Source organism: Gopherus evgoodei, chromosome 3 (assembly GCF_007399415.2).
Source record: "Gopherus evgoodei ecotype Sinaloan lineage chromosome 3, rGopEvg1_v1.p, whole genome shotgun sequence".
Classification (NCBI taxonomy): Eukaryota; Metazoa; Chordata; order Testudines; family Testudinidae; genus Gopherus; species Gopherus evgoodei.
In genome coordinates, this window is record NC_044324.1 from 180,379,536 (window position 1) to 180,403,335 (window position 23,800).

Genomic DNA, 23,800 nt, shown 5'->3' on the forward strand with positions numbered 1-23,800 from the left:
AGGCCAGCTGTGGCTATTTCCTCAATCAGCTGAGTCATGCTGCTTTCCCCAGCAGCAGCCCTACAGGGCAGGAGCTGGTGACCACCGCACTACACAAATATTTGCACTGTAAAAAAGAAACTAAAGATAGTATTTTTCAATTCACCTCATACAACTACTGTATTAATACAGTAGTTGTATGAAGTGAATTGAAAATCCAAAAATATCTAGTACTCATCCCCAAATATAATTTCAACTGGTATTCTATTAGTGTTTAACAATGCGATTAAAACTGTGATTCATTTTTTTTTAATCGAGTTCATTTATTCTGACTTAATTGCAATTAATTGACAGGCATAAAATCACTGTGGTGTCTCCTTAACTGAGAGATCACAGACAGACCTGTGGTAGGACTGCAAACTCATCAGGGCAAGGAGTGCTAAGACCAATGGAATTGGGACCTCAAGAAGCTACCATAACACAAATAGATAATAAACATTGTGACTTTTCTTTGTTATCAACAAGCTTGGAATCTTTATTCTTTATTTTCCACTGGATAATTTTTTCTCTTCTTACAAAAAAGTGTTTTTAATAGTGGTGTTGCAGGAGGTGACACTTGAAATTCTGTTTACAGACAATTCTCCATGAAACAAGGACCTTCACGGATTGTAATAAGTTGAATACTATATGTACCATGTGTGCAATGGTGGATAATTTTGTCTCCAAATTCTACAGAGGTTTTATTACTGGGAAATGTCAGGTGAAAAGTTAGTGATCATTTAACAAACATATATTTTATTGATTTGTATAATAACTTGTGAAAACCAGTGTCACTTTGAGGACAAGACTTGTACCCAGTCTATTAAAATTGCTTTAGAAGAGTGGCAAGTGAGGAAATATATTTGCAAGATCTGAATTTGGTGTCGATAATGATTTTTTTCCTATACAGTTTTACTTGTATTAAAATTTAACTACAAAGTTTAAAAAAAAAAAAAAAAAGCAAACATTTATGAAAGAGGGGTGAGTTTGTAGGATTTTTTCCCCTCCATATTATTTTTTTGTTTGGTTTTTAGGCACTCTGTGAATGTGCTCTTCAAACTCCTTATGACAGCTTGAAACTAGGCATGCTATCTGTCCTTTCAACGCTGTCAGGAACTATTGCCATCAAACAGTACTTCAGCGTAGCTCCAGGTAAGAAGAGCAGATTAGATCAGCCAAATTTAGGCACTTTTTTGTAGGGGTTTAGTAAGTGTTTATCTTCAGCCAATTCAGTATTGTTGTTAATACCTTACATAACACTTCTTGAAGGATCCTAAACCATGAACTTTTATCTACCCCCATTAAAGTCCATGCAAGCAAGCTTTTATATATAATATACAAACTATAATTGTGGTGGTGTGTAGTATATTAGAGCAGATCTCAGATATTCTATGCCAGGCTCTGGCTTCAATTTGCTGTGGGACTTCAGGTAAGTAATTTATTCCTGTGCCTCAGTGTCTCTGTTAGGCTAGGTAAATATTAATAGCGCCACTTTACTGTTGGTATTGTGAGGCTTAAATCATGTTTATCGGGTGCTTTGAGATCATAGGATGAAAAAATCCATAGATGTGCAAAATGCTTTAGAGAGAATGAATACATGGAGTGATGTAGTTTAGGCTTTATTGGCATGAGACTGGAACAGTTGTATTATCCAGAAGAGGCAAAGCCACTGGACAGTTATGTGAGGATGATGTACATGAGTGCCAGTAAAACCTTTCTTCGACACAACTGTGTGTTCTGGATGTGTTGCATATTATACTGAATAACTTGGGAATTGTTTCAGGGATCTCTTAAAATGCTCCTGAGTGGTATTGGATATTTTTATTCCTAATTTCTGAGGCCACACTGCCTTAGTTGCTGGGAATCCAACTGCATAAGCCATGGAGGCAAAGAAAAATAACCAGTACGTTTAAAAAAACAAACAAACAACTGTCAGTGACTTGTACCCCAATGCATAATAAAGGTTTGAATTTGGTGCAATGGTCACAGTGTTCTCGAAATCCTGAATTTGAATGAAGTCCTGACCCAGTGGTTCCTGTTCTACGGGGCTAGGCCTGGCTCCCTGCTCCTAGTGTTGTGATCTGTCTCATGTGGTTTCAGCACCATTCAGGTTTGGCACATCCAACCCCTTGTAGATGGAGACAGAAGCGTGGATGTACTAAACCTGAGCAATGTTGTGACCAGGGAGCCAGGCTCAGCCCCATGGAACAGGAGCTACTGCTGCAGGGTGATTGTGGGGTGGGCTCACTCTCCACTCCCAGACTTCCCACTTCCCCCTATTTGTCATTTATCAGGGTTTCTTGCACCTCTGCTGTGAAATTTATTATTAATTTCTGTGACAAAATCATAGCTTATTTATATATAAAAGTGATCCCATGCTAAAGTCCAATATTCCTGACCTGCTTGCAAATGCCATGCCCTATTGAAAGTTTCATTCACAGATATTGTCCCTTAAACCTGAAGACTGCCTATCTGAGACATCCAGCTTGTGTAGCATACATGCATGCACACTGACGGGGAGAGTGAATTCCACATGTTGGGGAGGATACATTTGAGGATGGGAAAAAGAATGGGAAATTTAAGTAGAGAAACAGTCAGCCAATCAGCATTGAACTTAAAACCATGGAAAAGATCTTGTGACATGGATTACGGTGCTGCGCTCTCCTCCTTTTGTCTTTTTATTTAGGAACAACAGCTACAACAGCAAGATCATTTGACTTAGTAAAGCTGGCACAGGAATGCTGTTACCATAATAACCGTGGCATTGCCGCTCACGGTGTGAGAGTTTTGACTAATATATCTGCTTCTTGCCAAGAAAAAGGTAACTCACAAAGTGGGTGGTGGAACAATTCAGCTCATGATCGGGTTTTTGTGCACTTTCTCCTACTGCAGGGAAGCTTGCCCTGTCCCTGACTCTCTTCGCTTTCTTTGGAATTGTCACTTCTTAGATTTATGGACCATGGAGAATGCGGCCTTATAACTGATTATAAATATTTTAGAGAGTTTCATGAAGATTCTCCCCGCTGTTTAATCCCAGGATCCCTCTGAAGAGGGTTTCTGCTTGAATGGTTGCTGATCTCCCCTGTAGCAGAACTTGTACCATTTACCAGGGGCTAGAACATTGCCCTTCCCCTCTGGAGAGCTGTTGGTACAAACCCCAGTATAAATGATTGTCATAATGTTCAGTAGTTTTGCCCTACTCCATGCTCATGCACATCATAAAACCGTAGCCTCTACTAAATAGTTTCATGAGACTTGTAAAAACAGACTTGTTGCTGATCAGAACTGAGGTGCTGTGGCAGAAGCGTTGGGAAAGTTTGCATTATCCTGCTGTTGAACCCTCACAATCACGACCACTAAATTCACACTCATGTTCAAAAATAAGTAGAACAGAACTGAAGGCTTTACTTTGTTCCTCTCTCCTAGATCTCCTGGCTTTGGAGCAAGATGCTGTCTTTGGCCTTGAGTCTCTTTTAGTTCTTTGTAGCCAAGATAACAGTCCAGGTGCTCAGGCAACCTTAAAGGTGAAGAGAATCATTATATCTGTAATTCTTTTTTAATCATCGAGATGTAAGGCTGGATGGCATCTTGAGAAGTTATCAAGTCCAGCCCCCAGTGCTGAGGCAGGACCAAGTAAACCTTATAATTCAACTGTCAATCCTATTACATTTTATACCAGAGGTGGGCGGACTATGGCCTGAGGGCCACATCCAGCTCTCCAGATGTTTTAATCTGGCCCTCGGGCTCCTGCCGGGGAACGCTCTGGTGCTCCAGCTAGGACTAGTGTTGGGGGCTTGTCCCGCTCCGCGCAGCTCCTGGAAGCAATGGCATGTCCCCACTCTGGCTCCACATGCTGCCCGCACCCCAAGCGCCTGCCCTACAGCACCCAATAGGAGCTACAGGGGCAGCACCTGCGAATGGGGCAGTGTGCAGAGCTGCCTGGTTGCACCTCCACGTAAGAGCCAGAGGCGGGACATGCTGCTTCTTCTGGGAGCTGATTGGGGTAAGCGCTGCCTGGAGCCTGCACCCCTGACGACCTCTCAACCCCCTGCCCCAGCCCTGATCCCCCTCCAACCCTCAGAACCCCTCAGTCCCAGCCCAGATCACCTTCCTGCACCCCCAACCCCTCATCCCCAGCCACACCTCAAGCCGGAGCCCTCACCCCCTCCCGCAGCCAACCCCCAATTTCATAAGCATTCATGGCCTGCCATACAATTTCCATACCCAGATATGGCCCTCGGGCCAAAAAGTTTGCCCACCCCTTCTTATACACTAGAAATAACTTAGTGTGGCAGGTGTTCCAGTGGGAGCACAGTGTGCTGCGAGTTTCTCGGTGCTTTGCTCCCAAGATGGTAAAGGGTCAGGAGCACAATGAAGCCAGAGAAGTGGAGAAGCCATGTTTCCTATGGCAGTAACTCCTGTCAATTCAGAAGTAGAATTGATGGCCTTAGAGAGTTACATCTTGCTACTCCGAGGGGATCTCAGATGGCACTTAGTTTGGCTGGTGGAAGAACAGAAACTAACATAAGTGACCACCATAGTTTTGTGAACAGTTACCCTTTGGTCCTACCTAACAAGCTAGTACCAAGCAAATAATTTTATAATATTACTTTGACTAAACCTGTAAGAAAAGAAAATATTACAGTGCTGTGTCTTGTACATGTGTGTGCTTTTAAACTGTGTACTCTTCTGGACAGAGATGTGGTGGTTTGGCAGAGAACACTTCTAGTACAGGTTTATAAATACATCTTGTTTTCCATTAGCTCTGTAATTCAATTATAATCTGAATATTGTGATAGTTTATATTTTTAAGTGAATTCAATGTTGGATGGTGCTTGATGTTGGAACATTGTGATGATTGTACATTGCAGATTGCACTAACTTGTATGGTGAAGCTGGCCAAATGTCGTCCCCATCTGAGCCAATCGGTGGTTGAGTCCTTGCTGACACAGTTGCACAGTGCTCAGGATGCTGCTAGAATTCTCATGTGCCACTGTTTAGCAGCAATTGCCATGCAGCTGCCTGTTTTAGGTGATGGCATGCTGGGAGACTTAATGGACCTTTATAAAGTGATTGGACGATCTGCTACAGATAAACAACAGGAACTTTTGGTAAGAAACTGCTGTTCAGGAGAACTCTCCTTGATGGAACAAAATCCGCATGGAATTACAATGGAAACTAATTGATATTTCGTGAACTGGTTTAGCTGATTGTTACATTGGTGACAGAAAATGCTAATCTGTTGCCTCAGCAAGAATATATCAGTTCACTGTTAACTATATATTTGCAGAATGGGAAATACTAGTACTCTGAATATGCAGCACCAAAGCCACAAACCTCTGTTCACTTAGCTAGAAGAGAGAACTGAAGTGTTTGATCCAGTCTGATCTATATTCTGTCCAGTAGAGGGCACAAGTTACACATAGGCAAACCGGATCATCATCATGCACTGCTGGAACTCTTGGGGACACACTAGATCTTCGCAGAAGTGCTTCTAGGCAAGAAAGATGGCAGTTCAGAAGTAGATACTCCAATTATACATGGCCCTTCAAACGTGTGGTTTAGAGGGTTCTAGGAGAGAGAAACCTGTTGAGGGGATTTTAATTGGAAATGAGCGCTTAAGCCTGGATTTGAAAGGCTGCACTCAGTGTAGTTTCATCTAAGACCCATTAACAGTCATGGGATTTAGGTTCCTAAGTGCCTAAATCCCTTTTGAAATTGAGACTTAGGCTGTTAAATCAATTAGACACAACACTGAGTACAGCAACACCTAAATACATTTAAAAATCTGGGCCTTAGTCTTCAAGAAAGTTTGTTACTTTTCTTTTTCATTTTCATGTAATTATAGTTTTACAGTGCTTTACTGTGACTTAGCTTTGATGTATCTCTATTTTAACATTCTAATTGAAAGTGTAAATTTGCCAAACTTCAGTAATAAGAGCCCTTTCATTGCCTGTCTGAAATCCTTAACGACGATTTGACGCTCAGAAGTTCTCCAGTTCAGAAGCAAATTTTGTCTTGTGTTTTTTTAAGAAAGTCCAAGATTGTATAAAAACGTACTTGACACAATCACTGCTTCTGATGCTTTCTAAAAACATACAATGGAAATGTTTCTTCCATGTTAACTGTTGTTTTCCATTAGGTATCTCTCGCCACAGTGATATTTGTTGCCAGTCAAAAAGCTTTATCTTCTGAAGTTAAAAATGTTATCAAACAACAGCTTGAGAATGTCTCCAATGGATGGACAGCATACAGGATAGCCAGGCAGGCCTCCAGAATGGTATGTGCAAGTTTTTAGAAAGAGACTTCGTCAGTAGAAAGTATAGTCAGCCACACTGTGACTTGGGAGTGGAGAGTTAAGTAAGCACTCAGAGGGACGAAGAAAGTAGGGAAAGGAAAATAGTCTTTTCCCTTTTTTATTTCAGTGTAACACTGGTTCAGGTTTGTGAAACAGGAGAGTTGTATCGTAAACCTCAGCATTGGAGGCTGTCACAGGTGTCTGTCAGCTGGTGGTGACCAGTGAGTACTGCAGCCTGAAGAAAGGCATGATGTGATGATTAGGAATCAGGGATGTGTCCCCCAAACCCTACTCTGACTAGTTTCCTTTTTGGCCTGGGAAAGTCATGTAGCCTCTGCTGTATGTGTATCTCTATCTGTATAACTCAGGGGTTCTCAAACTGGGGATCAGGACCCCTCGGGGTCGTGAGGTTATTACATTGGGGGGTCGCGAGCTGTTAACCTCCACCCCAAACCCTGCTTGCCTCCAGCATTTATAATGTTGTTAAATATATTTTTAAAGTGTTTAATTTATTAGGGGGGGCACACTCATAGGCTTGCTGTGTGAAAGGGGTCGCCTGTAAAAAAAAGTTTGAGACCCACTGGTATAACTGATGTAATGACTGTATACTACCCTGAAGTGAAGATTGATTAATGTTAAATGCTTTGGAGATGAGAGATGCAAAATTTTGTATTAATGTCTTTAGAGCTGAATCTCTGAGCTGTTTTGTTTAAACAGTAGTACTTCCTACAAGATTATGTATGCCAGACATAAGTAACTATACTGCTACATCTCAGCAGGATTGCCTTAATGAAACATTGAAGATGTCACACGCTATTTATTTTTAAAGAATAGTTTTTGAGGGCTTGGGGGTTTTTTTGGTTTGGTTTTGTTTTTATTTGTTGCTATGTCACTTATTTAAGTGGAAGATCCTCACTTTCTTGTTTGTTTTACTTGCCCTTTCTTAGGGTAATCATGACATGGCCAGAGAGCTGTATCAAAGCCTGCTGACTCAAGTGGCTTCAGAACACTTCTACTTTTGGCTGAACAGTTTGAAGGAGTTTTCCCATGCAGAGCAGTGTCTGACGGGGCTTCAAGAGGAAGATTATAGTTCAGCACTCTCTTGCATTGCTGAATCTTTAAAATCTTATCACAAAGGGATAGCATCACTAACGGTTAGTATACATCCCCTACTCTAGTGATGGTGAGTCTGTAGGTTGTAGCACTTGTCTTTGGTTTGGTTTTTGTTAACAAGACTTTTCAGAGGCTTGGAGTAATTGTTCTTAGTGAAGCCTGCAGGAACTATTATTTTGGAATGGCATATAGGGAAAGGTCAGTTGTAACTAACTGCTGGTTGAGAGAGGAAGCATAGTCTGTTAAGGCACTGTACTGGGACTCAGGAAAACTTGAGTTCAGTTCACAGCTCTGTCACTGACTTTCCTGTGCATGACCTTGAACAAGTCACTTAACCTCTTCTGGAATTCCCCATCTGTAAAATCAGGAAAAAATTTTTCTTTCTTCCATTCTCTGTTTTCTTTCTTTAGATTGTATGGTTTTTTGGCAGGGACTGTCTATGTTTGTACAAGGCCTCACTAACACTAACTAACTTGATTTTTGTTTGGGCCTTTAGATGTTACCATAATCTAAAAATGATTATGGTAACATCTAAAATGGCATATCTTGTAAGATGGCCATTGGTTAGAAACAGCTATCAGGAGGGATGAAGTAAGCCAGTCTAGTTGACTATTCAAGGCAAGCAGGATTAAGATAGTGCCCAATTTATATAGAGCAGAAAATTACTCAATTATTTAACATGATGAAAATAGTGAGAAGTTGTAAATAGCCAAGTATTGATGCAGCTGGAAAAATGTTAGGGTTTATATAAACACACTACTCTCTGTCAAGTCACTTCAGATTTTTCATAGCCTTTGAAGTTTCAGCGTTCTTCTTTTCTTTTGTCCTTCCCATTAGTCAGACATAGATGTGGTTTTTCTTGTGCCTTTTGAACGGAGCTGAAACGAACAGGGCTCCTATTTATTAGTTTGTGCATTAGCATTCTCAGTGTGAGCACAGCTCTGGCAGTAATGTTTTTATATTAATTAACTGCTACAGCTGAATCAGCAGAAAGGACCTAAACCATGTCTGTGTGTCCTTCATAAATGCAGTGCACTCTCCCTTCCCTTCAAATTTGTGCGTGCTCAATTTATTGACAAAATAAGTGGGGTGTTTTAGTTATAAAATTTCAGGGAGGGTTGCCTACTGTTCTTTTTTAAAAAATTACATTTCTTTTAATGTGCTGTTTTAACAGACACTTTTGCTTGTAGTGAAACCTTTAAAACAGGCCAATATAGGAAATACAATAACTTTTTCATGGCCATTTTCCAGATTCTGAGGTTCTATTAAATTGGTGGGGTTGCTGTTCAAAGCTGTTGCCACTCTTTGCACTCTGTGTAGGCTGCAGTCAGGACGGAGGCCTTTGCTCTTTCACCTTGTGGGCTGCTCTGGTCCAGAAGATTAAGAAAAGAGCTGGGAGTCAGGAGAGCTGCTTTTATCACTGAGTGTCACTAACTTAGTGTGATCTGGACAAATTGTGTAACCCATTTGTGCTGCACTCACCTGCTTACCTTTATGGAGCATTTTCAGATGGATGCAAAGTACTATAAGAATAAAATATTTTTAATACTCCCAACTTCATCCTCCTTTCACTCTCCTTGTGTCAGCCTCCCAGTCATTGCTGCTTAAGGGTAGCGTGTGACCCATCATTGCAGTCACTGCGTATCCCTGTTCTAGCAGTCATGTAAGCAGCTCTTTCAAGTCCAGATGTCCCTGCCCACATTATGGATCAGCAGTTACATCCTAGATGTGTGAAGGAGAGGGAGGAACTTCTCTAGTTTGTCAGGGAAAGTAAAACTTCCACATTTGACATTGCAACCTGCCAACTGTTGCCTCCACTGAGGCCCTGTGTGAAAAGCATGGCATCAGTTCAGCCAATGGAGCACTGTTTGTTTATAACTCTTGGCTGTCTTGGTAGCAAGGGAACAACTGGGGCAAGCTGACTGACATCCTCTTTCTAATCACCTCATTCTAGCTGAAACACAGGATGCATGGAACTTGCTCCAGCTGTTCAGCCCACACTGTATGTCGAGCCAGTGCACCACCTACTACCCCCATATTGCTGCAGCTGCATGATTCCTTCTGACCATGTACCTACCAACCCTCCTTCCTACATCTACCCTAACACTTCAGCATAAACAACTTCACTCTTCTAAAAATCAAATATTTCTGTGAAGTTTTTCAGTTTACTTGTTCACACAGTAAGTATAGACTTTTTGGGACAGGGCCTGTTCTGACACAGAGCATCTATTTGTACACGAAGCTATATGCTTACTGCGCAACAAAAGTATTATCAGTGGGGAGAGAGAAAATACAAAACTCTGACAAAGCAATTTAAGCTGTCATTACTTAGCGCTCACATCATACGTGCTGCTTTGTCAGGATCACTTCAGTATAGTCCTAAGACTAATACGTTTACAGTTTATGAGCTTCCTTCCACAGAATCAGATCTGTTAAGAGAACTCTGAACAACTTCCCCCCCTCAGAACCATCCTTTACAGATCTGGAGAAAGGGAAGCAAAGGACCATGAATGGTGCTGGATAGCTCATGTTTTACATAGGGAATGTGCTAGAACCTCTTGTCTCTGGGTCACTGGTTCAAATGTATCCCAGTAGTTACTGAAAATCCATTATAATCTGGGAACTGTTCAGTGGCCCATCTTGCATAAATTTGGTAGGTGGCTGTCCACTTCCTAGCAAACAAGTATGATGTCACAATGTCATCACATTTAGCGCTCTTGCTAGCAGAGAGGCCAACACTTGGAGACTGAACTTGCTCGCTCGCTCCCTGCCAGAGGCAGTCTCTACTAGTTGATCTTAGGTGAGAGACACTGGTGAGCAAGTATGCGCAAATTGTGCTATAGCTGTTCTGTGAATAAATGAAGAGAATAAAGAGGCACCTTTCACCATCACAAACTCTCCTTTTTAAAATTGGTGCAGTGGGGAGGGAACAAGATGGGCATACCTTGAAGAATGGAAGATACAGAAACATAAGATCCTAATTAGGGGGCTATGAAACAGGGTCTTGCCTCATCCAGCATCAGACCCTGCTGCTGCAGTTACCCCACTCTTGAATTGTCAAAACTGTCTCGAATGTTTATTAAGATAACATAGATCAACAAAACATACATTCAGCAATATAACACCGGGTCTTCCATTTTCAATCAGGATTGTCACAGGGCTCACAGTTTCTTGCATACTCCCACCCTCAATGGAAGTTCCAGCCTGGACCCCCAAACAAGTGCACTTATCAACTCCTTTCAACACCCATCTGCACTGTCTGTTCTGAGCTGCTTGCTTTTAGTTGCTTCCTTCCTCAAGGGCCTCCTAATTCCCTCTTCAGGATTTTTGCTCCTTCCTCTCATTGCAAGTAATGGCAGCTGCTAAACCTTTTCTTCTTGCTGGTGTGGAGAACTCCTTCCCTAGTCCTCTCTGACCCTGGCTCTCCTGCAGACAGGGGATGAAAGTGGGCTAGTACCAGCCCATATGCAGCCTATGTTAAAGCGCTGCCGTGGCATAGGTCCCTCCAATGGGGGGGCAAAGGTGGCAATGATGTTAAGGCGCTGGTGCGGCGCTTTATCGCCGTCTGTTCCCATCCCCCCAGCTTCTAGCGGGAGTGGCAATAGGGGTAGCTGCCCTGGGGCCAGCGATTTAAAAGGGCCTGGGGCTCCCAGCTGCCACAGCAGCCGAAGCCCTGGTTCCTCTTAAATTGCCACCAGAATCTTGGGCAATGAGGGCCAGGCAGCACTGAAGGGCTGGCTGGAGGAGGTTGACCCCCAGGCCCAGCCCTTCCGCCTGAAGCCCTTCCCCTTCTGGGGACCCAGAGCCAGCCCCCATACTGATAAGATCTTAATACTACTTTCACCCCTGCCTGCAGCTCTCTGTCCATTTATAAGAAACACACCGCCTCTATGCTATCATGTGATGCCTGGTCATCTGACCCAACCACCAGCCTATTCCCAAACCCATCACGCTGGAAGTGAATAACTAGGCATAGGTGCTGCTGAACTTTAAAGGGCTAGCCCACCCACTGAAAAGACTCAGGTTATTCAGGTCAGCTTTGTGGGGGGAGTGAAACCTGTAAGGTTATATTTTAGCAACTGAAGTGGCAGCTTCCTTCAGAAGTTAAAATAATCTTGTGGAGTCTGACCTTAAGTTCCTAAGTACTTCCATCCAATATTAAAACTTTGATCAGGTCTTTTTAGCTATTATGCCTTTTTAAACACAAAACAGTTAATTTGTGTGGCTTTATCCTGAGTTTTAAAAAATAATCTTGGCATCAAAGCAAATACTTCCCTTCGTCTGATGAAAAAATTCAGTGATATTGCAAGGTTCTTATAAATGTCACATAGTTTGACTCAAACTATATCAACCTCCTGGTTTTATTTGTTTTTCAGGCTGCCAGCACACCACTTAACCCTCTGAGCTTTCAATGTGGGTTTGTCAAGCTCAGGATTGACCTTCTGCAGGCTTTCTCTCAACTCATCTGCACCTGTAACAGCCTAAAAACTAGTCCTCCACCTGCCATTGCCACAACAATTGCAATGACATCAGGAAATGACCTCCAGAGATGTGGGCGCATCTCTACCCAGGCATGTGTTCATTATTTCTCTCTTGAACTGTTTTATTTGAACTTGGTCTACCTGTTGAGATGAGAAAATTTAGCGCTCTAATTGAAGGAATGAAAGGGAAAGTATTATTGCTCTTGTCATTGCATATTGGGCCTTGTTTTTCAATTGCAGTGCCCGCAAATGTCCATGTGCCTATGCAAGTCCTCATTTTGGTGCATCATATAATCATGAGGTGGTTATATATGCAATTACCAATTTAATACACTCATATTTTATAATGGTACAGAATATTTTTGGAGGTATTATACTGTCCTGAGGAGCTTACAGTCTACATAGAGGAGCTGTAAGTAGACAATAACTGAGACATACAAAACAGGTGAGTAGCAGCTAGACTCATCAGAGAGGTGCGGTAGTCCTTTATGTAAAGTGTGTGCGAGACAACGGTTATTGAATGGTATATTAGCATTTTGTGAATAGGTTTAGAAAGAACAGCTTAGTCGATAAATGATTTATTTTGTAATATCTAACATCTAGCTTATTCTCTCTGGCAAGTTTCAGAAATGTAAGATAGAGGACATAGCCATAAATATTTTGGCATTGCTCAGTTCAATGTTGTAGAACAGCAGTTTTCAACCAGGGGTCCATGGCCCCTTTGGAGGCCATGAGCAGGTTTGAGGGCGCCTGCCTGAATAAATCAGAGAATAGCGCAACCGTTAGACTCGCTGGGGCCCAAGGCTAAAAGCCAAAGCCTGAGCAACTTAGCTTTATGGAGCCCCCTGGGCAGTTGCTCTCGCTACCCCCAATGCCATCCCTGGCTTTTAATCTACTGAATATGCAGGAAAAAAAACGTTGTTGTGGCACAGATAGGTTGTAGAATTTTTATAGCGTGTTTGGGGGAGGTGGGCCTCAGAAAGAAAAAGGTTGAGAACCCCTGTTGTAGAACACAGCTGTGGTATTTTATTTCTATTGATCAGCAGCATTGTTTCTTTGCTGTAGATGAAACTCTCCATGGAAGAATTCCGTAACCTGGCTACACGATATGGGGATCTGTATCAGTCATCTTTCGATGCAGACTCGGCAACTTTAAGGAATGTAGAATTGTATCCTACTGTTCAAATAAAAACAAGCAAATTCTGAGTTCTGAAGTTGCTTGTAAGGATGATGTAAGGCTCAACAACCCTAGTTTATGAAGTGTAATTCCGAAGCCACTAATAACTGCTTTAATAATCTCAATATTGGTATTTTGAAACCTATTCAAAAAGAAATCTGTCACCCTCCCACATTTGGAATTGCTTCAGTTATTACACAAGCTTTGATGGGTATGATCTTGGAAAACTAGGAGTCTTTGCTTCTTGCCCTGTTGTTGGTGCAGATACTTATGGCAGTTACCTCATTATATTCCTTTCGTTGTCATAATGAAAAATGCCAGTAGGGAATATTACTTTGTGTTGAGATAGCATATCTATAAATCTTTCCTATAGTATCAGACAACAGCAGAGCTGCCTATTGATTTCACATGCAATTGAAGCCCTGATTTTGGATCCAGAATCTGCAAGGTAAGTCTGCTGGTAACATTTGTACTCTCTCCACTCCCTGCTCCCTAACTTTTCTATCCAAAAGACCCTATTAACAAAGGAAAAATGCAGAAGATACATAAATATACCCTGGATTCTACACTGGGCACATTTACATACTCAGATCTGCTGCAAAGCTCTGATCTTGCTAAGCTTAAATTGAAGATCCCCTGGTAGCCTCCATTCAAATTGTCCTTTATTTGTGTTTGGTTTTACTCCAAATTAATTTCTTTATGTAAAAGATACTGTAATTTAGTTGTTTTTAGGTATGGATATTTTGGGGTCAAAATCATAAAAGTAACTTCCCAGATACTTCCTCTACTGCTTTTTCTATTGTTTTTAGCTCATTGTTTCATTCATACCATTGATTTCTTCTGGGGTTTTGTCATCTGCTGTTACTCCCTCCCTCATTATATGCACACTCTCTCATTGCTCTGGAGACCTTAGGATACATACTTAACAGATTACATTTTTCTCTGGTGTAAATCCATTGACTTCAGTGGAATGACACGAGGGATCATTTTTTCACCCCATAAGACTGATTAGCACTAATAAAGTACCTTCATTTGGGCCCAATCCAACTTCCTTTGAAGTTAATGAGTGCTAAATCAGATCCTTTGAAACTCTCCACTTGAGAAATGCAGATTGTGTAAATATGTTCTGTTTAATTGGATAAAAAAATTAGTTTCTGTAATAATGACTACTCTCAATTTAGAAGTTTTGAAATAGACTTCATAGGGGAATCAGTCCTAACCATTATTTCCATTAATAACTAGGAGGGTGGATGGGAAGCTATGCTAATCAAACATAAAAATATTTAACAGCGAGGGTTCATAAATAATTGGAATGGTAAGGTGCGGGAGGAAGGATTTGTTATATGTTTAAAACGCAGGACTGGGTGCCAGGAGAGCTGGATTGTATTTCTAGCTCTGCCAGTGACTTCTTGAGTTTGTTACTTAGCATCTGTGTCTCAGTTAGCCTATCTGTGAAGATGCTAATGCTTGCTTATGTGCTGAGACTAAATTCATTAAGTTTTATGAAGTGTTTTGAGGCCAAGTAGAAGAGTAAAGTATTAAAGTACAATACTCATTCATGGTCTAAAATCAATACAACGAAATTAAATAAAGAGAATGTTGACTGGGCAGGTGAGCAGCTCAGAGTATTGATTATGTAAAGCATGTTTGTTTTTACTATTGTAATGTTTTGTCATGCCCCTTTTTATGTGTCTGATCCATTCACCCACTGTGTCTTGTTACAAACCTAGACTGTGATCTCTGGGGTCAGGGCTGTGTTTTTGATTGCGATTGTACGTTGCCTAGCACAATGGCCCTGATCTCTTGGTTAGGGTATCTGACATGGGAAGAAATGTGTAAATGTACAATTACAGGAAAAATACTGGAGCAACAAAAATATCACAGACATTCTGGAGGTTTCCCACTCGTGGCCCTGCCAGTACCTTGCACTCAGTGCCCTCTTGGGTTCTTTCAGTGAATTACCAAACTTAGGTTGGCTCAGTAACCCACATTTTCTTCCAGGGGTCTAATTTATTACGTTTTTCTACCATGGGTGACTGACTTCGTTAGTTGCCCAAGGTCACCCACATCTGGGTCCCTAGTAGAGGACTGGTCAGTTCTTTGTCTTAGTTCAGGAGATACCCTCCTCCCCACTTCTGCCCCGACCCCCTTCCTAAAGCTGAGATTGTCCTTCAAAACAGGAATTCCCCACCTCTCCTCCTTGGATCTGGGTCATGAGTTAACTAGTCCCCCAGTTCTTCTCCTGGAATGAGGTATATATCAATGAGTCACTTTGTCTCTCATTGTGTCAGGATCCCCCTAGCTCTCCTCTTGGAGCTGGGTGGTTCCAGCAGTTATTACCTCTCTCCGTAAATAGAAGTCCTCCATTTTCCTCCTTGGTGTCAGGATATAATTTAGGCACCTGTAGGGCCTAGCCAGCTTCTTCCTCAACTGGCTCCTTTTTCCTCTCAATCCTCAGGTTTAGGAGAATCCAGTAGGCAGACTTTTCTTACTTGCGTCTGTCCTGCTGTGAGAGAAAAGGCACCATTTATGCTGTTGCCTGACTCCCAGTTCTCCCCAGTTGGCTTGGGCAAGAGGGGAGCCTTGCCCAGCCCTCTCTACAAGGCTCCTGGCCCTTAGAGAAATAGTGATGGGATTTTTCTCCCAAGCACCATTTAGTGCCAGGACCACTTCCTCTCTATCAATAACGTCAAAGTCCTTTTTACACACTCATGCTCTCACTCTGGACCTTTCAAACCTTGACGGGCCAAGCCATGTGACAGGTTGGGCTGACCACAAGGCACAACCACCCTTAAGAGGGCAGACCACTCTGGTACAGGGTTATAGTGAATGAGATTTAGTGATATGACAATGTTGCAAAAAGGAAAATATGGCCTTAATTTGCATGTACACCTGTGTAACTCCCATTGCTGTCAGTGAAGTTTATATATGCATTTGAGCACAATATTGTGCCAAGACCTGAGTGGCTTTTAACAGGACTGTTGTTTGGAGGTCAGGGATAAAAAGCAAGGTAATTATTCTGTACTAGTCTGCAGTGGTAAGTCCTCCATTGGAGAACCTCCTTTGATTCCGGTCACTGTAAGGCCTTGACAAAATAGTATTAGGGAAAAGCAATAAAAATAATGCACAGTTCAAGAAATAAAACTTGTAAAGAAAAGCTAATGGATTTAGGGATGTTGGCTCTAGGAAAGGATAGAAGAAAGATCTAATTATCTGTGCAAAATGAGGGTTTAAAGAGGGCAAGACAAAGTCATGGACAAACGACAAGAAGGAAAACTTGAGTTTAAATAGGAGGGATAGATTATAATTACAGTATCAGAAGAGCCAAGGGACAGAACAAGCTCTTTGAAAGAAATGAAATCTTCCTTACTGAAGATACTTAAAGCTGGAATAAACAACAATCTTATTGGAACTTGTTTGAGGATGGGACTAGATGACTAGGATGGATGGAGTGTGTCGGGCACAATTAAAATAGCTTATTTTCTAGTTTCCAGGAGTACACCTCGAGTGGAGCAGCACATGTTGAGAGTGAATATGAAAGAAGAATGATGTCTGTATTTAATCATGTGTTGGAGGAAGTGGAATCATTGAACAGGAAATATGCTCCTGTGTCTTATTTGGCAAGTAGCAGCTACAGGAGAAAGAGAGGTTTCTAAAACGTTCTGCAACTCATTTTCTTGGTGTTGAAGGATGTATGCTAAAGAATATATTGATTCAGCCCTTCATTAGCATCATCTACAATTAGTGTATGTATTCTCCAATGAATAGGGGGTAATCTGATGATGATGTTGCACTTGGAGCTATGAAATTATATAAAATTAGCCTGAAGAGTGAAGCAAAGTTGGAGGTAGCTCACACACTGACTAATAGCGTTTTTCATGTTCCACAGTCATGTCTTCCACAGCACTAGCTACAGCGTCTGTAACATTAATGGTCTGATCAGAATGGACAAAAGTCAAGAAATACAGAGACTGATATGATGCTACTGACTGTGAGGGGAGGGAGAGGGGAACTACCGTAAAAGTTAAAAAAGGAACATCAACATTAACGTTACGTATTCTGGCTTTTGTCAGTTTGTCATATCTTTTGTTACTAGTGCTGTAGTTGCTGTCATGCGGCAATTTTGTCTATGGAATGTGTGCAATGCTGCAGAGTCCACATGTCACAGCCTTCCAGCTTTGCTTCATTCGTCAGGCCAGTGGCATTTCAGCACAGCACTTTGCAAGTGTAGTGTTTCTCTTATCAGTGCAGGTCATCAGAGAACACCATGCAAATTGTACTATTCAGAAATACAGAACTGATAACATACTGCTCTTTTCTTCACTGCTGTACGATACTAGTACTTGTTTCTGGTAACTACTGGCCATGATAAAGCAGAAATGCAAATTATAGGAAACCATGTTTCATGCATGGTTTTTTGCTTCTACTTCTACTTCTTATTTAAACTGACATCACCCACTTATTCTAAAGTGAACTATAAAACAGCCAATGTAAACTTTGAAAGATTATTAGACTCTCTTGGCTATTTTACTAAGTCTCTCATCGTGGAATCCCTTTTCTGTTGCTTTCCAGCTCTTCAGTCTGTGTATAATATATAAAAACAAACTGAACTCTTTCCTTGATTCTCTCATCATGCCAGTTTTAGACCAGTGTAATTAATTTACTCCAGTGGCATTAGTCCTGACTTACGTGAGTGAGACGAGAATCCATTTTTAAGCCAGATATAAACATCAATATGCTAAATTCAGCGTTGTAAATGGGTACAACTCCACTGACCTCAGCACTCTTACATTACAGCTGAAATAACGCTGCATGTATTTCTTGTAGGTTCTTCTTGGCTATCTTGTTGCTGTGTCAGGTCAGGACATTCTATATGCTGCCTTTCCAGAAGAGAGCCCTGATGATCTAGTGGTCTCTTTCCATCTCTGGTAGTAAATATGTGCTATCCTGCAACCTTGATGGTGCATTTATTTGTCTCTTAGGGTACGTCTTCACTAGCAACGTTAAAGCATTGCCGTGGCAGCGCTTTAACATGGCTGTGTAGTCGCAAGGGGAGTAGCTCCCAGTGTTGGCACACTGTCTACACTGTCACTTTACAGCCCTGAAACTTGCAGTGCTCATGGGGGTGTTTTTTCACACCCCTGAGTGAGAGTTGCCACTATAAAGTAGCAGTGTAGACAAGGCCTTAGTAGAAATAACTGCAGTATTACTGCTTGAAGTACATGCTTTTTCATGTATCAGAGGGGTAGCCGTGTTAGTCTGGATCTGTAAAAGCAGCAAAGAATCCTGTGGCACCTTATAGACTAACGGACGTTTTGGAGCATGCATCTGAAGAAGTGGGTATTCACCCACGAAAGCTCATGCTCCAAAACGTCTGTTAGTCTATAAGGTGCCACAGGATTCTTTGCTGCTTTTACATGCTTTTTCATATTGCTGTTAAAAGAATTTCATCTCATTTGCCTTATCTCTGTTTACAGCACACAGCTTGCCTATGCAATGCAGTTATCGCCTTGTTGAAAGTTCCCCTTTCATTTCAAAGGTATTTCTTTCAGAAATTGCAATCTACAAGTATTAAGGTAAGTGGTGCACAGATTGGATTTAGATTACAATTCATGTATAAGAATCTTATGGGGAAATATAGCAATCGTCCTAAAAAAAGAAAAAGATACAGCTCTAGTGTTCATCATGCTAGAGCAAGGAAGCTGCCTAGTGTCTCAACCTGGAAGCAAATTTGGGGGATTTGAGAGGGTTTTCTAAAAGCAGATTTAAAAAAAAACTAATTATTTCAGGCTATTTAAGTCACATAAATAAAACACTAGACATTACTGGATTCTGATGTTGTTTTCCACTCTGATTCAACCAACTTCACTTTAAAAGAATGAAATGTGTGGTATTGTGGGAGGAGGAATATAACTGGCTGAGTTATGGTTTAATACTTAGCTATCAAACAGGGTCAATAAGTGTCTTCCAGACTTTTCTCTTAAAATTATTTTATAACCAAATCAAAGGAATGTGTTATGTACAGTAGCTAATCATTGCAAGTTAATAAGACTTGAGACAAAATTTTCAAAAGAATATAAGTGTCTTAGGAGCAAGTCCAAGTCCTGCCTTTACAGAATGATTTAGACACTTGGGTGTCTAAGTCTCAGTGAAAATTAGTGTGGAAGGGGCAGATTTTTAAAGGTATTGCTTTGCCTGAATACCTTTATAAATGTGGCATTTGCAGCCTAAATCACTTCCGAAAATACTTCTCCTATTTTCTTTTGAAAATGTTACATATGGATGTTGGGAAACACATTCAAATGAAACACTGGTAGCCAGCCTCTTGTAACATTCTTTGCTTTGTAGACTGTTGTGGGGAGGGTTTACATTGTAATTTCCCATCTCACTAATTGTTGTTTTGAATTCTATTCTGAGATAAATGGGCTTTTGTCAAGTTAGTGTTGTGATATTTTTTAGCTCTTGGCCATTTTCATCTGTTACCTGAAGGAGGCAGGATTTTGCAGTGCTATTTCAAAGTGCATTAAAACCAACATCTGAGTTATCAACCTGCTTTAGGCACAAAATTTCAGGCCTCTTGAGCCTAGGTCTATTTGGAATAACTTGAAGTGTGTGTATATAAGATTATACGAGTCCTAACCTTAAGGGCTCGTAACAAGCAAACAGAATTAAACTTTGTAAATATAGAGCCTTGAAGATAAATTCTCTCACCAACTTTCCTCTGTCTTGGACAAGGAAAGTCTCGCAATGCTCATCTCCTGAGGGAACACCACCTGTCGCTCTGCAGCAACCTTGCTCGTTTATAAGTGATGTTTACAGCCTTAGACTGAAAAGTGTTGCATCCTTCCTCAGCTGACAGGACTAGATCAGCCAGGCATGATGTGGAGCTGCTGAGGAGGGAAATGGAAGGGAGCCTTGGAACTTGGAGGACAGGCCCTTCCACTAGGGGAGCGGAATACCCAATTTTGACAGTTACACCTTTTAGGAACAATGAAGCAAAATACTCAGACTTTTAATCTGGTCTTTATTTGTGGGTATTTAGAGGGCTGTTTAAGGAGTTCCTTTCACAGATGTGTAACTGATGCTACAGGTGCAAAGAGCATGTCTGGTGTTCCCAAGGCCATTTATTAATTCTCATATGCTTTAGGAGACTCTTCTCTCTCCCCTTTCAGTTCTACATGTTCATCTGCTGCTTTCCCCTTCCAGTGTACAGGGAGCTGTTCCCTTTTACCTATGAATTGCACATTTCTCCTGAGAACAACTAATTTTTGAATCTATCGAAGTCCGTAATCTCCACTCTTGACTTTGTGTTTCAGCTCGCTCTGTCACCATCCCCACGGAACCCCGCAGAGCCCATTGCTGTACAAAACAATCAACAGCTGGCTTTAAAGGTGGAGGGAGTGGTTCAGCATGGCTCCAAACCAGGTCTCTTCCGCAAAATTCAGTCTGTCTGTCTAAACGTATCTTCAACACTGCAGAGCAAATCTGGACAGGACTACAAGGTATGGATAGTATAGAGCCATAATGTGCCCTATGGCTTTATTGACGAATAACGGTCAAGAGCAGAACATAGTCTTCTATCACTTCTGTTGGTAGAAAGCATCCTTTCATCACGTTTCCCCTTCATTCTCACCAATTCTTGTACTGAATATGAATGCACATTTCTCGCTTGTATTTCTATACTAGTTTTAGTGCTTTTGAAAGGAAGACTTATAGCATTGGTTAGAGCGAGGCATAATGGAGGTAAATGTGCTAGCTTCCTCATGCATTGCTGTCTGAGTTCCTCAGTCCACACCGGCTGCAAACCGACACTGCCTTTATGTGGTGCTCTCAGGAGCAGAAACTCATCATTCTAACTGTTGTGGGAATTTGCTTCATATTGTGGAACTTCATTCCCTTCTGAATGCAGCTAGGTCACCTGAGGAGAAAGGCAAGAGTAGCTAATTCTGTACCAACTAGCCACAGGCATATTTGAAACGCCTTTGTGTTAAGCATTAGAATTCCTGCTGCCTATAGTAACTGACCTAGGAATGCAGTCTGCCCTAAATGAATAGTCGTTAAATATAATTATGTTAATTTCAGGTGAACAGTTCATCAAAGATCCAAGCTTCTAATGTGTACAAGCTAGGCAATTTGTAATGTTCAATGAAAAGCCAATTGAAAAGTAGACCAGTTCTAAAGCTACTAGAAGAATGTAATGTTTATCCTATTTAGATACTAATTTAAGATTTAGAGCTGCTTGAAAATAACCGTCAGCTGCCTTGCCTCTATAGGTGAATGCAGTTTGCACCAATCAACAGAGAATGGGTGAGGTCTGGCTCAAAATTAGGCCTCAGTTGATTTGGGAAAAGTGAGAACGGAGTTAATGTTCTCTCGTCTTTCCGTACCGTACTACACAGAATGAGTGGCGGCTTGTCAGGATCTGAATGTTCCCTTTAGCAGGTTGTTGAGAGTGACATTCTGACTCTTCATGTATTCCCAGATCCCCATTGACAACATGACCAATGAGATGGAGCAGAGGGTGGAACCACACAACGATTACTTCAGCACTCAGTTTCTGTTGAACTTGGCGATCCTTGGAACCCATAACATCACAGTCGAGTCCTCTGTAAAAGACTTAAATGGTATTGTTTGGAAGACTGGGCCCAAAACCACCATTTTTGTTAAATCTCTTGAGGATCCCTACTCCCAACAGGTTCGCCTTCAACAACAGCAAGGGCAGCCACCGTCGCAGCAACAGCAGCAGCAGCAAAGAACAGCATACTCACGTTTTTAGTCCCCAAAAGTGCCATTTAGTTTTCATGGGTCTAGCCTACAGGCATCTCACTTTGCTTGGATACGATGTCTTTTGGAGACATTTAAATGCTTTGGCAGTCCCACGAGTTTCCTCCTCTGTGTTCTTAGTGCCATTATTGTTGCACTTAGCCTCAGTGTGGTCCATATGACTAGTTTGTGTCCATGATACAAGCTATAAAGTTGTGATTCCCATATTGTATACACACATTCATGCTAACTTGATGAGAGCTAGCGTGAGAGTAAATAGTAATGTAGCCATGGTAGCATGGTTTAACCATACCAAGTACAAATCTGCCTGAACGCCAGGGGTGTGTATTCAGGATGGCTTAGCTATTCTGCCAGTGCCCACGCTACTGTGGCTACACTGCTATTTATACTCATGCTGCGCTTGTCACCGCAAATATGTCTACACAAGCTGGGAGTCACATCCTTTGGTTGTGTAGACAGTCTCAGTCCTGGTGTAAATAGGTACAACTTGGGTTAAGTCTGGAGTTCCATTTTTTATACTAAGTCTACAATTTGTCCCCCCAGCTGTATATTCTCCAAGACCAATGGCAGCAGTGCTCTATGAAATTATCCAGTAGGGAGGGCTGAGAGTTGTGCGGATAGAACCTTCCTTGGTAACCTAGCATATCAACTGTGCTATGTACTTGACCGCCATTTCCTGAGGAGTATACGTTCTGGTGTTTGGGCTCTCAGGCCACCTGCTAACAGCCTGGACAATTCAATACAATATGAAACAAAACAGTGTTACACAAGGTGAGTGTCTCGTAATGTGAAGCTGTTGGCAGGAATGTCCGGACATCATATTGGATGGTTATAGTAGTAATTTTAGTATTTGTGAAGCTGAAAAATATTTTGGTAGCATTCCAGCCAATAACATTGTATTTAATGTGCGCACACAGCTGGCTTTGCTCATTCTCTTGCCTCTGTATGTACTTGTCCTGAAGGGATGCCAACTGCAGAACAGATACATTACTTTTAAAAGGGAAGTGATGTTTCAGTGGTGGGAACAGATATGATTGGTTGTGCCTCCTCAAACAGGAGGATAGAAGTGGCTTTTTTGTTTCATCTTTATCTGCCTTTTTTTTTTTTTTGAAAAGAGGAAATGTTAATTTGTAAATCTGTTTAATGTTTAACGTTTTAAGTAGGGAACTATTAAATGCTTTTGCCATAAATAGCACTACTAGAAGTCTAATTATACCACCTGCTCACAAATAGTTTTCATTCCTCCTTTGAAATGTGAAACCTTGAAGACTGTGGAAGGACTAAAATCCACTAATGCCTACATCCCCAGAAAATAGATCATGTGGCATATGCCTAATCTATCCCTCTTGGGAAATCCCTTCTTAATGCTGTCAAGGTATGATTCCCCACTCTGAACCTTAGCATCCAAAAGATGGGGTACCTGCATGAACCCCTCTAAGCTTAATTACTAGCTTAGAAATGATAGAGCTGCCACCACCCAAAAATATAGTGTTTTGGGACACTTTCTGGCCCCCAAAACCTTCCCTGGGGACCCCAAGACCCAAAACCCCTTGGGTCTCACAACAAAGGGAAATAAACCATTCCCCCCTCCTTTCTTCCTCCAGATTCTCCCCTCCCTGGGTAACACTGGGAGATCCCTGTGATTCAACTCCTTGAATCTTAAAACAGAGAGGAAATTCACCTTCCCCCCCCCCTTCTCTCCCCCTCCCAAACTCTCCCTGAGAGAGAGAGAGTGATCCTAATACAGAAAGAAATCAGGCTTTTCTTCCCTCCTTCTCTCCTTTCTCCCACCAATTCCCTGGTGAGTGCAGACCTCCTCCTCTTGGGTCTTACACAAGAAATAAAAAAAAATCAATCAGGTTCTTAAAAAGAAAAGCTTTTATAAAAGAGAGAAAAAAAGTAAAAATTGTCTCTGTAAAATCAATATGG

General features: G+C 41.5%; 1 protein-coding gene across 3 annotated transcripts in view; it reads left to right on the forward strand.

Moving 5' to 3' along the window:
• Positions 1-23,069, forward strand: part of INTS7 (integrator complex subunit 7) — a 36,839-nt gene extending 13,770 nt beyond the window's left edge. The window contains exons 8-20 of one of the 3 annotated variants that reach the window (XM_030557561.1): positions 1,053-1,170; positions 2,705-2,839; positions 3,445-3,542; positions 4,890-5,129; positions 6,161-6,298; positions 7,264-7,470; positions 11,806-12,000; positions 12,976-13,079; positions 13,461-13,535; positions 16,575-16,707; positions 18,565-18,663; positions 20,404-20,589; positions 21,570-23,069. In XM_030557561.1, coding sequence (XP_030413421.1) covers positions 1,053-1,170; positions 2,705-2,839; positions 3,445-3,542; positions 4,890-5,129; positions 6,161-6,298; positions 7,264-7,470; positions 11,806-12,000; positions 12,976-13,079; positions 13,461-13,535; positions 16,575-16,707; positions 18,565-18,663; positions 20,404-20,589; positions 21,570-21,863 — 2,022 coding nt within the window. In that variant the 3' untranslated portion in view covers positions 21,864-23,069. Of the gene's footprint in view, positions 1-1,052; positions 1,171-2,704; positions 2,840-3,444; positions 3,543-4,889; positions 5,130-6,160; positions 6,299-7,263; positions 7,471-11,805; positions 12,001-12,975; positions 13,080-13,460; positions 13,536-16,574; positions 16,834-18,564; positions 18,664-20,403; positions 20,590-21,569 lie in introns of those variants that run through there. The other 2 variants (XM_030557562.1, XR_003999738.1) reach the window with 2 other exon arrangements.
• The last annotated feature ends 731 nt before the right edge of the window (positions 23,070-23,800 follow it).